The 15,664-nt window shown below is 46.9% G+C and overlaps 1 protein-coding gene across 2 annotated transcripts in view; it reads right to left on the reverse strand.

The window, feature by feature from the left end:
- Positions 1-15,664, reverse strand: part of reck (reversion-inducing-cysteine-rich protein with kazal motifs) — a 74,292-nt gene that overhangs the window by 7,453 nt on the left and 51,175 nt on the right. The window contains exons 20-21 of one of the 2 annotated variants that reach the window (XM_079259449.1): positions 14,079-14,234; positions 13,953-13,978 (exon numbers count right to left, since the gene is read on the reverse strand). In XM_079259449.1, coding sequence (XP_079115575.1) covers positions 13,964-13,978; positions 14,079-14,234 — 171 coding nt within the window. In that variant the 3' untranslated portion in view covers positions 13,953-13,963. Of the gene's footprint in view, positions 1-13,952; positions 13,979-14,078; positions 14,235-15,664 lie in introns of those variants that run through there. The other variant, XM_079259448.1, reaches the window with a different exon arrangement.

A 15,664-nucleotide genomic window follows, 5' to 3' on the forward strand; every position in this document is an offset into this window, starting at 1 on the left:
CAGATCACGTTTGAGGCATGTTCCGTGTTTTGTGGAAGTGACCTCTTGAGATATGAGGTTATTCTGATTGGATAGGATTAGGGACGTTACTGCCGCCGAAAGGTTTGGTATGCTTATGAATGTGCTTAACAACGCGGTAATGCAGACAGGTGTGGATGGATTTGTTTATGAAAAACGAGGTTTGTGGACTCATTTCTTTTACTGGCCGCAGGGGGAAGATATTCGGTTTTACAAACACCCGGCTACGTGTGGACATGGTCTTGAATCACTTCTTTAGACATTTACAGGTCTGTAGTTTAGTTCGCAACACATTTTTTTGTTTTCTTAAAAATAGTTATGGATGTTTCTTAATTCCATTCGCAAAAGTCAAAGCGTCTACTGCCCATATTTATTACCAAATGAACTACAGGAAGACTTATATACAACCACCTCACAGATCTGGACCGACAACAAATACAGAAGTCCTCCATTTGTGCCAGACACAGTCTGATCCAGTTGAAAGTGGTAGAATGTGTTTATTAGACCGAGGCTCAGCTGGTGGGACATCGGCATCCTGGTGTGGTATCGGCATCCTGATGGGACATTGGAATCCTGGTGTGGTATCAGCCTCCTGGTGGGGTACTGGCATCCTGGTGTGGTAGTGGCATCCTGGTGAGGTATCAGCATCCTGGTGCGGTATTGGCATCCTGGTGCGATATTGGCATCCTGGTGTGGTATTGGCATCCTGGTGCGGTATTGGCATCCTGGTGTGGTACTGTGGTACTGGCATCCTGGTGTGGTATTGGCACCTGGTGTGGTATTGGCATCCTGGTGTGGTATTGGCACCTGGTGTGGTAGTGGCATCCTGGTGTGGTATTGGCATCCTGGTGTGGTACTGTGGTACTGGCATCCTGGTGTGGTATTGGCATCCTGGTGTGGTACTGTGGTATTGGCATCCTGGTGTGGTACTGTGGTACTGGCATCCTGGTGTGGTATTGGCATCCTGGTGTGGTATTGGCATCCTGGTGTGGTACTGTGGTACTGGCATCCTGGTGTGGTATTGGCACCTTGTGTGGTACTGGCATCCTGGTGTGGTACTGGCATCCTGGTGTGGTATTGGCATCCTGGTGTGGTATTGGCATCCTGGTGTGGTATTGGCATCCTGGTGTGGTACTGGCATCCTGGTGTGGTATTGGAACCTTGTGTGGTATTGGCATCCTGGTGTGGTATTGGCATCCTGGTGTGGTATTGGCATCCTGGTGTGGTACTGTGGTACTGGCATCCTTGTGTGGTATTGGCATCCTGGTGTGGTACTGGCATCCTGGTGTGGTACTGGCATCCTGGTGTGGTATTGGCATCCTGGTGTGGTACTGTGGTATTGGCATCCTGGTGTGGTATTGGCACCTGGTGTGGTATTGGCATCCTGGTGTGGTATTGGCACCTGGTGTGGTAGTGGCATCCTGGTGTGGTATTGGCATCCTGGTGTGGTACTGTGGTACTGGCATCCTGGTGTGGTACTGGCATGCTGGTGTGGTACTGGCATCCTGGTGTGGTATTGGCATCCTGGTGTGGTATTGGCATCCTGGTGTGGTACTGTGGTATTGGCATCCTGGTGTGGTACTGTGGTACTGGCATCCTGGTGTGGTATTGGCATCCTGGTGTGGTACTGGCATCCTGGTGTGGTACTGGCATCCTGGTGTGGTATTGGCATCCTGGTGTGGTACTGTGGTATTGGCATCCTGGTGTGGTACTGTGGTATTGGCATCTTGTGTGGTATTGGCATCCTGGTGTGGTATTGGCATCCTGGTGTGGTACTGTGGTACTGGCATCCTGGTGTGGTATTGGCACCTTGTGTGGTACTGGCATCCTGGTGTGGTACTGGCATCCTGGTGTGGTACTGTGGTACTGGCATCTTGTGTGGTATTGGCATCCTGGTGTGGTAGTGGCATCCTGGTGTGGTAGTGGCATCCTGGTGTGGTATTGGAACCTGGTGTGGTACTGGCATCCTGGTGTGGTACTGGCATCCTGGTGTGGTATTGGCATCCTGGTGTGGTACTGGCATCCTGGTGTGGTATTGGCATCCTGGTGTGGTACTGGCATCCTGGTGTGGTACTGTGGTACTGGCATCCTGGTGTGGTATTGGCACCTTGTGTGGTATTGGCATCCTGGTGTGGTACTGGCATCCTGGTGTGGTATTGGCATCCTGGTGTGGTACTGTGGTACTGGCATCCTGGTGTGGTATTGGCATCTTGTGTGGTATTGGCATCTTGGTGTGGTATTGGCATCCTGGTGTGGTACTGGCATCCTGGTGTGGTACTGGCATCCTGGTGTGGTACTGGCATCCTGGTGTGGTATTGGAACCTTGTGTGGTATTGGCATCCTGGTGTGGTACTGTGGTACTGGCATCCTTGTGTGGTATTGGCATCCTGGTGTGGTACTGGCATCCTGGTGTGGTACTGGCATCCTGGTGTGGTACTGTGGTATTGGCATCCTGGTGTGGTACTGTGGTACTGGCATCCTGGTGTGGTACTGGCATCCTGGTGTGGTACTGTGGTATTGGCATCCTGGTGTGGTACTGTGGTACTGGCATCCTGGTGTGGTATTGGCATCCTGGTGTGGTATTGGCATCCTGGTGTGGTATTGGCATCCTGGTGTGGTACTGTGGTACTGGCATCCTGGTGTGGTATTGGCACCTTGTGTGGTACTGGCATCCTGGTGTGGTACTGGCATCCTGGTGTGGTATTGGCATCCTGGTGTGGTACTGGCATCCTGGTGTGGTATTGGAACCTTGTGTGGTATTGGAACCTTGTGTGGTATTGGCATCCTGGTGTGGTATTGGCATCCTGGTGTGGTATTGGCATCCTGGTGTGGTACTGTGGTACTGGCATCCTTGTGTGGTATTGGCATCCTGGTGTGGTACTGGCATCCTGGTGTGGTACTGGCATCCTGGTGTGGTATTGGCATCCTGGTGTGGTACTGTGGTATTGGCATCCTGGTGTGGTATTGGCACCTGGTGTGGTATTGGCATCCTGGTGTGGTATTGGCACCTGGTGTGGTAGTGGCATCCTGGTGTGGTATTGGCATCCTGGTGTGGTACTGTGGTACTGGCATCCTGGTGTGGTACTGGCATGCTGGTGTGGTACTGGCATCCTGGTGTGGTATTGGCATCCTGGTGTGGTATTGGCATCCTGGTGTGGTACTGTGGTATTGGCATCCTGGTGTGGTACTGTGGTACTGGCATCCTGGTGTGGTATTGGCATCCTGGTGTGGTACTGGCATCCTGGTGTGGTACTGGCATCCTGGTGTGGTACTGGCATCCTGGTGTGGTATTGGCATCCTGGTGTGGTACTGTGGTATTGGCATCCTGGTGTGGTACTGTGGTATTGGCATCTTGTGTGGTATTGGCATCCTGGTGTGGTATTGGCATCCTGGTGTGGTACTGTGGTACTGGCATCCTGGTGTGGTATTGGCACCTTGTGTGGTACTGGCATCCTGGTGTGGTACTGGCATCCTGGTGTGGTACTGTGGTACTGGCATCTTGTGTGGTATTGGCATCCTGGTGTGGTAGTGGCATCCTGGTGTGGTAGTGGCATCCTGGTGTGGTATTGGAACCTGGTGTGGTACTGGCATCCTGGTGTGGTACTGGCATCCTGGTGTGGTACTGGCATCCTGGTGTGGTATTGGCATCCTGGTGTGGTACTGGCATCCTGGTGTGGTACTGTGGTACTGGCATCCTGGTGTGGTATTGGCACCTTGTGTGGTATTGGCATCCTGGTGTGGTACTGGCATCCTGGTGTGGTATTGGCATCCTGGTGTGGTACTGTGGTACTGGCATCCTGGTGTGGTATTGGCATCTTGTGTGGTATTGGCATCTTGGTGTGGTATTGGCATCCTGGTGTGGTACTGGCATCCTGGTGTGGTACTGGCATCCTGGTGTGGTACTGGCATCCTGGTGTGGTATTGGCATCCTGGTGTGGTATTGGCATCCTGGTGTGGTATTGGCATCCTGGTGTGGTACTGTGGTACTGGCATCCTTGTGTGGTATTGGCATCCTGGTGTGGTACTGGCATCCTGGTGTGGTACTGGCATCCTGGTGTGGTACTGGCATCCTGGTGTGGTACTGGCATCCTGGTGTGGTACTGGCATCCTGGTGTGGTACTGTGGTATTGGCATCCTGGTGTGGTACTGTAGTACTGGCATCCTGGTGTGGTATTGGCATCTTGTGTGGTATTGGCATCCTGGTGTGGTATTGGCATCCTGGTGTGGTATTGGCATCCTGGTGTGGTACTGTGGTACTGGCATCCTGGTGTGGTATTGGCACCTTGTGTGGTACTGGCATCCTGGTGTGGTACTGGCATCCTGGTGTGGTACTGGCATCCTGGTGTGGTATTGGCATCCTGGTGTGGTACTGTGGTACTGGCATCTTGTGTGGTATTGGCATCCTGGTGTGGTATTGGCATCCTGGTGTGGTAGTGGCATCCTGGTGTGGTAGTGGCATCCTGGTGTGGTACTGGCATCCTGGTGTGGTACTGGCATCCTGGTGTGGTATTGGCATCCTGGTGTGGTATTGGCATCCTGGTGTGGTATTGGCATCCTGGTGTGGTATTGGAACCTGGTGTGGTACTGGCATCCTGGTGTGGTACTGGCATCCTGGTGTGGTATTGGCATCCTGGTGTGGTACTGGCATCCTGGTGTGGTATTGGCATCCTGGTGTGGTACTGGCATCCTGGTGTGGTACTGGCATCCTGGTGTGGTATTGGCATCCTGGTGTGGTACTGGCATCCTGGTGTGGTATTGGCATCCTGGTGTGGTACTGGCATCCTGGTGTGGTACTGTGGTACTGGCAGCCTGGTGTGGTACTGGCATCCTGGTGTGGTATTGGAACCTGGTGTGGTACTGGCATCCTGGTGTGGTATTGGAACCTGGTGTGGTACTGGCATCCTGGTGTGGTACTGGCATCCTGGTGTGGTACTGGCATCCTGGTGTGGTATTGGCATCTTGTGTGGTATTGGAACCTGGTGTGGTACTGGCATCCTGGTGTGGTATTGGCATCTTGTGTGGTATTGGCATCTTGTGTGGTATTGGAACCTGGTGTGGTATTGGCATCCTGGTGTGGTATTGGCATCCTGGTGTGGTATTGGAACCTGGTGTGGTACTGGCATCCTGGTGTGGTACTGGCATCTGGTGTGTTACTGGCATCCTGGTGTGGTATTGGCATCCTGGTGTGGTATTGGCATCTTGTGTGGTATTGGCATCTTGGTGTGGTATTGGCATCCTGGTGTGGTACTGGCATCCTGGTGTGGTACTGGCATCCTGGTGTGGTACTGGCATCCTGGTGTGGTATTGGCATCCTGGTGTGGTATTGGCATCCTGGTGTGGTATTGGCATCCTGGTGTGGTACTGTGGTACTGGCATCCTTGTGTGGTATTGGCATCCTGGTGTGGTACTGGCATCCTGGTGTGGTACTGGCATCCTGGTGTGGTACTGGCATCCTGGTGTGGTACTGGCATCCTGGTGTGGTACTGGCATCCTGGTGTGGTACTGTGGTATTGGCATCCTGGTGTGGTACTGTAGTACTGGCATCCTGGTGTGGTATTGGCATCTTGTGTGGTATTGGCATCCTGGTGTGGTATTGGCATCCTGGTGTGGTATTGGCATCCTGGTGTGGTACTGTGGTACTGGCATCCTGGTGTGGTATTGGCACCTTGTGTGGTACTGGCATCCTGGTGTGGTACTGGCATCCTGGTGTGGTACTGGCATCCTGGTGTGGTATTGGCATCCTGGTGTGGTACTGTGGTACTGGCATCTTGTGTGGTATTGGCATCCTGGTGTGGTATTGGCATCCTGGTGTGGTAGTGGCATCCTGGTGTGGTAGTGGCATCCTGGTGTGGTACTGGCATCCTGGTGTGGTACTGGCATCCTGGTGTGGTATTGGCATCCTGGTGTGGTATTGGCATCCTGGTGTGGTATTGGAACCTGGTGTGGTACTGGCATCCTGGTGTGGTACTGGCATCCTGGTGTGGTATTGGCATCCTGGTGTGGTACTGGCATCCTGGTGTGGTATTGGCATCCTGGTGTGGTACTGGCATCCTGGTGTGGTACTGGCATCCTGGTGTGGTATTGGCATCCTGGTGTGGTACTGGCATCCTGGTGTGGTATTGGCATCCTGGTGTGGTACTGGCATCCTGGTGTGGTACTGTGGTACTGGCAGCCTGGTGTGGTACTGGCATCCTGGTGTGGTATTGGAACCTGGTGTGGTACTGGCATCCTGGTGTGGTATTGGAACCTGGTGTGGTACTGGCATCCTGGTGTGGTACTGGCATCCTGGTGTGGTACTGGCATCCTGGTGTGGTATTGGCATCTTATGTGGTATTGGAACCTGGTGTGGTACTGGCATCCTGGTGTGGTATTGGCATCTTGTGTGGTATTGGCATCTTGTGTGGTATTGGAACCTGGTGTGGTATTGGCATCCTGGTGTGGTATTGGCATCCTGGTGTGGTATTGGAACCTGGTGTGGTACTGGCATCCTGGTGTGGTACTGGCATCTGGTGTGTTACTGGCATCCTGGTGTGGTATTGGCATCCTGGTGTGGTATTGGCATCCTGGTGTGGTACTGGCATCCTGGTGTGGTATTGGCATCTTGTGTGGTATTGGAACCTGGTGTGGTATTGGCATCCTGGTGTGGTATTGGCATCCTGGTGTGGTATTGGAACCTGGTGTGGTACTGGCATCCTGGTGTGGTACTGGCATCTGGTGTGTTACTGGCATCCTGGTGTGGTATTGGCATCCTGGTGTGGTATTGGCATCCTGGTGTGGTATTGGCATCCTGGTGTGGTATTGGCATCCTGGTGTGGTATTGGCATCCTGGTGTGGTATTGGCATCCTGGTGAGGTATCGGCAGTCTCCTGCAAACTTCATTCATGTGGTCTGGCTCTCGTCATCCCTGCTCAGAGATTTTTCAACCCAGTCCTCTGAGAGCACTGTTTGCTGATGTTTTGCTGCCTTCTCACACCTGACCCCTGTAAGACATCATCGAATTTCCTGCTTCACTGGCTGGAAGACTGGCTATTCTGAAATGGTAATCAATAGATCTCCGTGGTACATCCACTGGCTCAGAGATGTTCTGTATTTTGTTAAATTTGGTAAAATGAGGCTGACATTGAGTGGTTGCTGCAGTGAATGTCGTCGCATATGGAGTCCATTTTTCTGTTTAGTTAAGCGAACAGATGTCCATCTCACCACTGACTGGAATCTGTGTGAGCTTGGAGAGACAATTATTCTGTTGTGTTTGGGTCCGGTCTGTGTGTTGATGAGTAGAGCTGGACTGCACTGTTACTAGCTGGCACATTTTTTTATATAGTTTTTGTCTCATTTTGCTATTTATTTACTTATTCTTATCATTGGTTGTGTCTTGTTATTCTATTTTGTAATTGTAATATTGTTCTGAATGTTGCTTGGGCCGCTTTAGGTCACCGAGTAACATCTTGTTTGCTAAATGCTGATATTTGCTTGTCTGTTTTGTAATTCTTCCTTTCTTTTATTCTGTTTAAGAAAAATGCCTATAATGATTTGCCTTGCTGCCTTGTCGCATTGCTGCCTTGCCACCTTACTGCCTTGTTGCCTTGCTGATTTGCCTTGCTTCCTTCCTGTCTTGTTGCCTCGCCGCCTTGTTGCTTTGTCACCTTTCTGCCTTGTCACTTTACTGCCATGCCGCCTTACTGCCTTGCCACCTTTTTGCCTTACTACCTTGTCGCCTTGCTACCTCGGTGCCTTGTCACTTTGCTGCCTTGTCGTCTTGCCACCTTACTGCCTTGTCGCATCACCAGTCTGGTATACTGGGAACGTGCCTTGTTGGGACAGTCCAGTCTACTGGGAGCGGGGCTCGTTGGACAGTCCAGTTTACTGGGAGCAGGGGTTGTTAGCCAGACCGGTCGACTGGGAACGGGCCTTGTTGGGACAGTCCGGTCTACTGGGAGCGTGGCTCTTTGGACAGTCTGGTCTCCTGGGAAAACGTCTTGTTGGACAGTCCGGTTTACTGGGAGCGGGGCTCTTTGGACATTCCGACCTTATACAACTTCCCAGCAGTAAGAATTAAACAACACAAAAACACTTCTGGGGTTAATCGTGAAAACCTCATAAAAATAAAAACAATGGATCTAATAAAATCTGAAAATAAGACAATAAAGTGTGGCCTACTGAATATTAGATCCCTCCCAAATAAGTCTTTATTAGTCAATGACTTGATAGGTGATCACCACATTGATTTATTCTGTCTTACGGAAACCTGGTTACAGCAAGAGGATTATGTTAGTATTAATGAAGCTACGCCAGCTAACTATTTAAACTTTCACATTCCTAGAACTACAGGCAGAGGAGGAGGTGTTGCAGCTATTTTTAAGTCAGAATTTTTAATTAATCCTAAGCACAAAACTAACTATAAATCCTTTGAATTCCTGACATTAAATTTATCTCATCCAAAATGGAATTCAGAGAAACCGCTCCTTTTAGCATTAGTGTATCGCCCACCTGGACCTTACTCCGAGTTTCTGACCGAATTCTCTGATCTCTTGTCTGAGTTAGTGCTGACTACTGATAAGGTCATTGTACTAGGTGATTTTAATATTCATGTTGACGATGAAAATGATAGTTTAAACATTTCCTTTAGCTCTATTCTAAACTCAATTGGGTTTTCACAAAATGTCCATGGAGCCACTCACTCTCATGGTCACACTCTTGATCTTGTTCTAACATATGGTATTGAGACTGATAAGCTCAAAGTATTTCCTCAAAACCCTGTCTTGTCCGATCACTTCTTATTAACCTTTGAATTCACTTTATTTGATTACTCACTGACCAAAAATAAATTCTACTATAGTAGATGTTTATCAGACAATAATATTACAAAATTTAAATAATCAATTGAATCCATTTTTTCACATCTACCATGTGTTAGCATGACTGAGAGTCCCCCTTTAAGCCTTACTCCTGCTCAGATTGATCAACATGCTGATACTATAACAGCTTCAATGCGTACAACCTTGGATAATGTTGCTCCCCTAAAGAAGAAGAAATTAGGTAAGATTATGAAGGCTCCCTGGTTTAATTCCCAGCTTCGAGCTCTAAAACAGGCATCAAGGCGTTTGGAAAACAGATGGCGTTCATCAGGACTAGAGGAGTCTCACTTAACCTGGAAAGAAAGTTTAAGCGTATACAAAAAAGCCTTACGTATGGCAAGAACAGCTTATTATTCATCATTGATAGAGGAAAACAAAAACAACCCTCGGTTTCTTTTCAGCACTGTAGCTAGGCTTACTAGGAGCCGGAGCGCTGTGGAGCCATGTATTCCTTTCTCACTTAGCTGTGATGATTTCATGTATTTTTTCAGGAATAAAATTGACACTATTAGAGATCAAATTCACAATATTCTTCCTTCTACCTATAATGTTGAGCCTGTTGTGGTCTCCGAAGCATCCTCAGAACCAGGATCTGACTTGTGTCTAAATAGTTTCTGTCCTGTCCAACCCTCTGAATTAACTAAAATAATAGCTTCATCTAAACCATCCACCTGTATCTTAGACCCTCTCCCAACGAGCCTCTTTAAGGACATTTTCCCTTTAATTAATACATCACTACTAAATCTTATCAATATGTCTTTAGTGACAGGATATGTACCACAATCATTTAAAACTGCTGTCATCAAGCCTTTACTTAAAAAGCAATCTCTGGATCCAGAGGTGATAGCAAATTATAGACCTATATCTAACCTCCCGTTTATGTCCAAAATTCTGGAGAAAATAGTTTCCGCTCAGCTACATGCCCACCTGAGCAGAAATAATTTATGCGAGGAGTTTCAGTCAGGATTTAGAGCTCATCATAGTACTGAGACAGCATTGGTGAAAGTTACTAATGACCTTCTTATGGCCTCAGACAAAGGACTTGTGTCCGTACTTATCTTGCTTGATCTTAGTGCTGCATTTGATACAGTCGATCATAACATTCTGTTACAAAGACTAGAACAGGTGATTGGAATTACAGGTACAGCGTTAAGCTGGTTTAAATCATATTTATCTGATAGACTTCAGTTTGTTAATGTAAATGACAAGTCCTCCTCCCAAACTACAGTAAGTCATGGAGTTCCTCAAGGTTCTGTACTTGGACCAATACTCTTCACGCTATATATGCTCCCTTTAGGCAAAATTATTAGACAGCATGGAATAAACTTTCATTGTTATGCAGATGATACTCAACTATACTTATCCTTTAAACCAGATGAAACAAATCAGCCCAATAGGCTACAAAATTGTCTCATAGACATAAAGACTTGGATGTCTAGAAATTTTCTCCTCTTAAACTCAGATAAGACTGAAGTAATTCTCGTTGGATCTGAAAAACTCAGAGCTAAATTTTCCGGTTTTGTAATGAACCTGGATGGCATTACTTTAGCTTCCAGTGCTACAGTGAGAAACCTTGGAGTAATATTTGACCCTGACCTGTCCTTTGGCCCACATATTAAGCAGGTTACTAAAACAGCCTTCTTTCATTTACGTAATATAGCCAAAATTAGGGACATTCTGTCTCGGAGTGATGCAGAAAAACTGGTTCACGCTTTTGTTACTTCGAGACTAGATTACTGTAACTCTCTATTACTGGGCTGTCCTAAATATGCCCTGAAAAGCCTTCAGCTGATCCAGAATTCTGCAGCCAGAGTCCTGACCAGAACCAGCATGAGAGATCATATTTCTCCAGTTTTAGCCTCTCTTCATTGGCTGCCTGTTGAATCTAGAATAGAATTTAAAATCCTTCTCCTTACATATAAAGCCCTCCACAACCAGGCACCACTATATATCAAAGACCTCATTGTTCCTTATATACCAAGCAGAGTACTTCGTTCCCAGACTGCAGGCTTACTTGTGGTTCCTAGAGTCTCAAAGAGCCGAGCAGGAGGCAGAGCCTTTGGTTATCAGGCCCCTCTCTTATGGAATAAGCTCCCAGTTAGTGTTAGGGAAGCAGACACCCTCCCCACCTTTAAGACTAGGCTGAAGACTTATCTTTTTGATAAGTCCTATAGCTAGGGATGGTTAGCATCCCTTAGTTATGCTGCTATAGGTTTAGACTGCTGAGGGACATTTCCTGATACACTGAGCTTCTTTCTTTTTCTCTTTATCTCTTTCTTTTACCCCCCCCCATAACAGTGTTGCATCATTAACATGTATGTCTCCTGTCTCAGCAGGTCTCCCTGGCCGGGAGTAGCAGTTCCTGTTGTCTGTTGTCTTTCTGTCCTCTTCCCCCCACACAGCAGAGGCAGATGGCTGCCTGTCCTGAGCCGGGTTCTGCCGGAGGTTTCCTTCCTGTTAAAAGGAAGTTTTTTTCCTTCCCACTGTTGCCAGTGTGCTTGCTCAGGATGGGAGATTGAGTTGGACTCAACTCAATCTGTTGGTTTCCTTATATAGGCTATTATGAATTGGCCATCATTATGTTTTCCCCTCTGTCTGTAAAGCGTCTTGAGATGGCATTGCCGTGATTTGACGCTATATAAATAAAGTTGAATTGAATTGAATTGAATTGGTCTACTGGAAGTTTGGGCTGGCTGACAGTCCGGTCTACTGGAAGTTTGGACTGGTTGACAGTCCGGTCTACTGGGAGCGGGGCTTGTTGGACAGTTTGGTCTACTGGGAGTGGGCGTCGTTAGACAGTTCGGCTTACTGGGAGCGGCGTCATTGGACAGTCTAACCACTGCAGTAACATCACTGAGTAGGATGATGGATTAGTTGTGTCCATGTGTGACATTGTTGAACAGCCTACATCCTCTGCAGTCATTGTGTTTAAATAACTTATTAGTTGAAATGCACACGACTCACGCAGCTGAAAAAGATTTGAAGGTCATTTCAAGCAGAAAATGAACAAGAGAGCGAATGAGTTGAAGCAACTGCTCCTTTGAATTGCCGCCACAGATGATTTTGAAATAAACAAAATAAAAAACGGCTTTTCTAAAGCTTTGTTGTACAACTTCACATCTGGACAGGATATAAATGCTGGTAACCTTCCGTAGATCACATAAAGCAGGGGTGTCAAACTCCAGTCCTCGAGGGCCGGTATCCGGCAGGTTTTTCTTGTTTCTCTCCACCAACACAGCTGATTCAAATCAAATGGATCCAGCAGCTTCTCATCAACCTATTTATGAATGTTGGTCAGGTGTGTTGGAGGATGGAGACAACAAAAACCTGCTGGATACCGGCCCTCGAGGACTGGAGTTTGACACCTGTGACCTAAAGGGTTAACTATCCATCATGATTTACCCCACAGAGTTCCACACCACTGTTTGAGACTGCTGATGTAGAAGAGATCTGCTGGACGTTTAAGAGTTTAGAATAATTGTGCTGAACATAAATAAATGCTACAGTTCGAAAGGCGAAGGTGTTATTGGGATGATGCTGATTGTGAAGGTCAGTGTTTGTAGTCACAGCCTTCACTGGTCGCTCTGTGATATTTGTACCAGTACAGACCAGTACAGACATAACCTAGACTGATTATCAGTGTTTAGTTCTTCGTTCTGAGAGTCCTTCCAACTGTGCCTGATATTTATAAGTTCCAGTAATAATTCAGTTGATTATTGATAATTATCCATACACACTTAGAAGTGACGACTTATAACTGAAATAAATCATCCTGGAGCCCAACACGAGCCGGTGAACAGAACATCACCGCAGGTTACCCATGTCGTCTATGGCACTGAGGTTTATTTATAGCATCATTTCTCTCCAAGCTCCTGCAGACTGGAGGTCACAGTGTTTTGTTCACCAGGACTGGAGCAGCTGGAGCTAAAAAACATGATGGAACATTAACCCCACCCAGCCTGGCTTCTGCCGGCTGATTCATGCCGTTGCTCTGCAGTAGTTTAAACAAAAAGCTGAAACAACTTGTTTTCAGCTTCTGCATCGGCCTGTTATCAAGTTATCAGTGCTGTTGCAGCAGGGAACCATCTAAAACCTGCAGGACAGCAGATCTCTGTCTGCTGCTGAGCAGATTTACTGGGCTGAGAAGAAGATTCTTAGCTGGTTTGCTGGTCTCGCCACACATACATGTTTCCCTCAGAAACTGTCAGAAAAACGTCACACATGAACCTAAACCTGCTGTTTCATCAGCTACACATGTCTCCTTTCACTAGGAAAGCTGGAGCTTCTGAGTAAATCTGGGAAAATATACAAGAAACTAAGTCAAATCAGACAAAAAGACTATTTTTTATTTGTGGCGAAGAGCTGAAAAACCTGAATAATAATAATAATCAGGCTGGAGCTTTCTGTTTAAACAGGATCCTGCTGATCCACCGGGCCAGATCTGGGCCAGATGGAGACACCTTGCAGTCATTTTGTGTCTTCTGAAGTCAGATAAAACCTGTCTGAAACCGTGTCATGCAACAGGAAAATGATGCAGCAGATCTCCAACAGCGCGTCTGGAAATGTGCTTAACTAGTCTGGATCTACGTAGAATAATAAATAATATCTCATTCGCTACGCTGTAAAACAGAGCGTTTCAGGAGGTCTTTTATTCCACCACCATTAGGCGACATAATAAAACCTCCGGAATATATGCATCTACTGGGGAGAGCGGCACATTTTAACAGAGTGGCTTTGGTTGTTTTTATTGTGATTTTGATGAGATTTTAAAATGTCTGTCTGATCAATTATTTATTTCTAATACGCACTTGTGAGAGGTGGAAGAGTGAGTGTTTTTAGTGTTTTTACCGAGTCACCGGACAATTTGAATTTCCCTTTTAGGGATGAATAAGGTCCTATCTATCTATCTATCTATCTATAATAAAAAGTAAATGGTCAAAAAGAAACAGAAGAGATAAAAACAGGTGCATGCTGCTACTCAGGCGGGTTTCCAGACAACATCAACGTGTTTTCAGCAACATTTTAAAGCAGCTGCAGGTCTGATTTCCAGCTGGGATCACCTCCACTTTTCATCCTGGATCCAGGAACATTCAGCTTCCGACCACCTGCTCCACAACCAGCATCACCAACAGAGATGATGATGATGATGATGATGGCCATAGAGAGTCTTAATTCACATGAACGACAGACAAACGGGACCGTTACCTGCAGCGGTGTGGGCTGGTGGTCCACCGGGGCGATGAGGACCACCACCTGGTGGTCGATACTTAGGTAGCCGAAGACGTCGCACTGTGGCACGGAGATGTGAGGCCGCAGGATCTGGAGGACGTTGTGGATGGTCACTGGCTGGTTCTTGTTCAGCTGCAAGACAGGAACGGCACATCAGCGGCGGCAGAGTTCCAGTTTAAACAAACTGGGAGTCAAAATCCTCCAGCTACCAGTGGAGTCAGTCTAATATGAAGAACCCCAATGAGTTTAAAATTAGTGTAAAAAATAAATATCTCTAAAATGCAATAATTTATAAACCTTGTTCAGGAAGGTTTTACATCTGGGAAGTGAGGAGAGCAGCTGCTGGAATGTCGTCCCGTTCTGGTCTGATGCAGGATTCCAGCTGCTCTACTGGACCTTGTTGCTGGATTTCTGCTTCAGAAATAGAACAGAGCTGCTCTCCTCACTTCCCAGATGTTTCCAGATGTTAGGAGATGCTAATGATGCTAAATATCATCCTGGAATGACGTTTTACAGACGTGTTTCTGCATCAGATTGAAGATGAGGTCATACATGTCTTCATCCAGCTGTGACATTTTCCACTTCAACACTTATGATGTGCAGCTGGCTTTTTATTTCCACGTCGTGTCTCTGAACTTTAATGACAAACTACAGAACTGAGAGAAACATAAAAACCTTTTCGCTGGTTGAAAAACAAACAATATGAATATTTAATGACTACATCGTAGCTTTTACCAGAAACATTGATGAAACCGTGAACAGGAAGGAGAGCGGAACGTACATTCCTGCAGTCATACTCAGATGAAGGTAAATCTGGATCAGCTTCATGACTTCTGCTCCAGTGGTGACTGGAAACATTACTAATGCAGTGGAATGTTTATCTGGTGTGTTCTTCTTCAGGAGGACCACAAGCCAAAACTCTGCAAGCTCAGCAGGACGTGGAGGTGTCAGATTAATGCCCCCCCCCACAACCCTAACCCACCCCCCAACAACCCTCTCATAGTGTTACTGAAGTTTTTAATCTAAGGCTGAATGTTGTGTCCTACAGCCCCCCTTGTCTGCTGCTAACGCCCCCCCACCACCTCCCTCTAGTTTCAAGCTTTCATCGATGACTTCTTTGCTTTGATGACACGTCTTTCTGGATCCCACTGGTGTTATTTTTAGCTGTCTGGATGCTGAGCGGCGCACGGCGGAGACAGTTTAGTTGCTGTTCAGCAACACCTCCTGTTTTATTCCCTTAACACGCTGCTTTTGTTCATCACACGAAGCAGAAATGTTTGGTTGATTATCAACACAGCAGGACATCCGTCCTTCCTGTGGACTCCAGAACTCTGGAGTCTCATTGTAAATGTTTATCTATTTCTTCACGTTTTTGTTGTATTCTACTTTATTTTTCTCATTTTATTAGTTTTATTTACTTTTATTTTATTTCAGCACCTCATTCTACTTTCATCTAATCCTCAGTTTTCTGGCTTCTTCTCTCAGTGTGTATGTGGTTGTTTTAAGGATAAAATGTTGAATCTTTTGCTTCATTCTGGAATATAGAGTGTAAAATATCAGCA

Source organism: Telmatherina bonti, assembly GCF_933228915.1.
Source record: "Telmatherina bonti genome assembly, chromosome: 20".
Lineage (NCBI taxonomy): Eukaryota > Metazoa > Chordata > Actinopteri > Atheriniformes > Telmatherinidae > Telmatherina > Telmatherina bonti.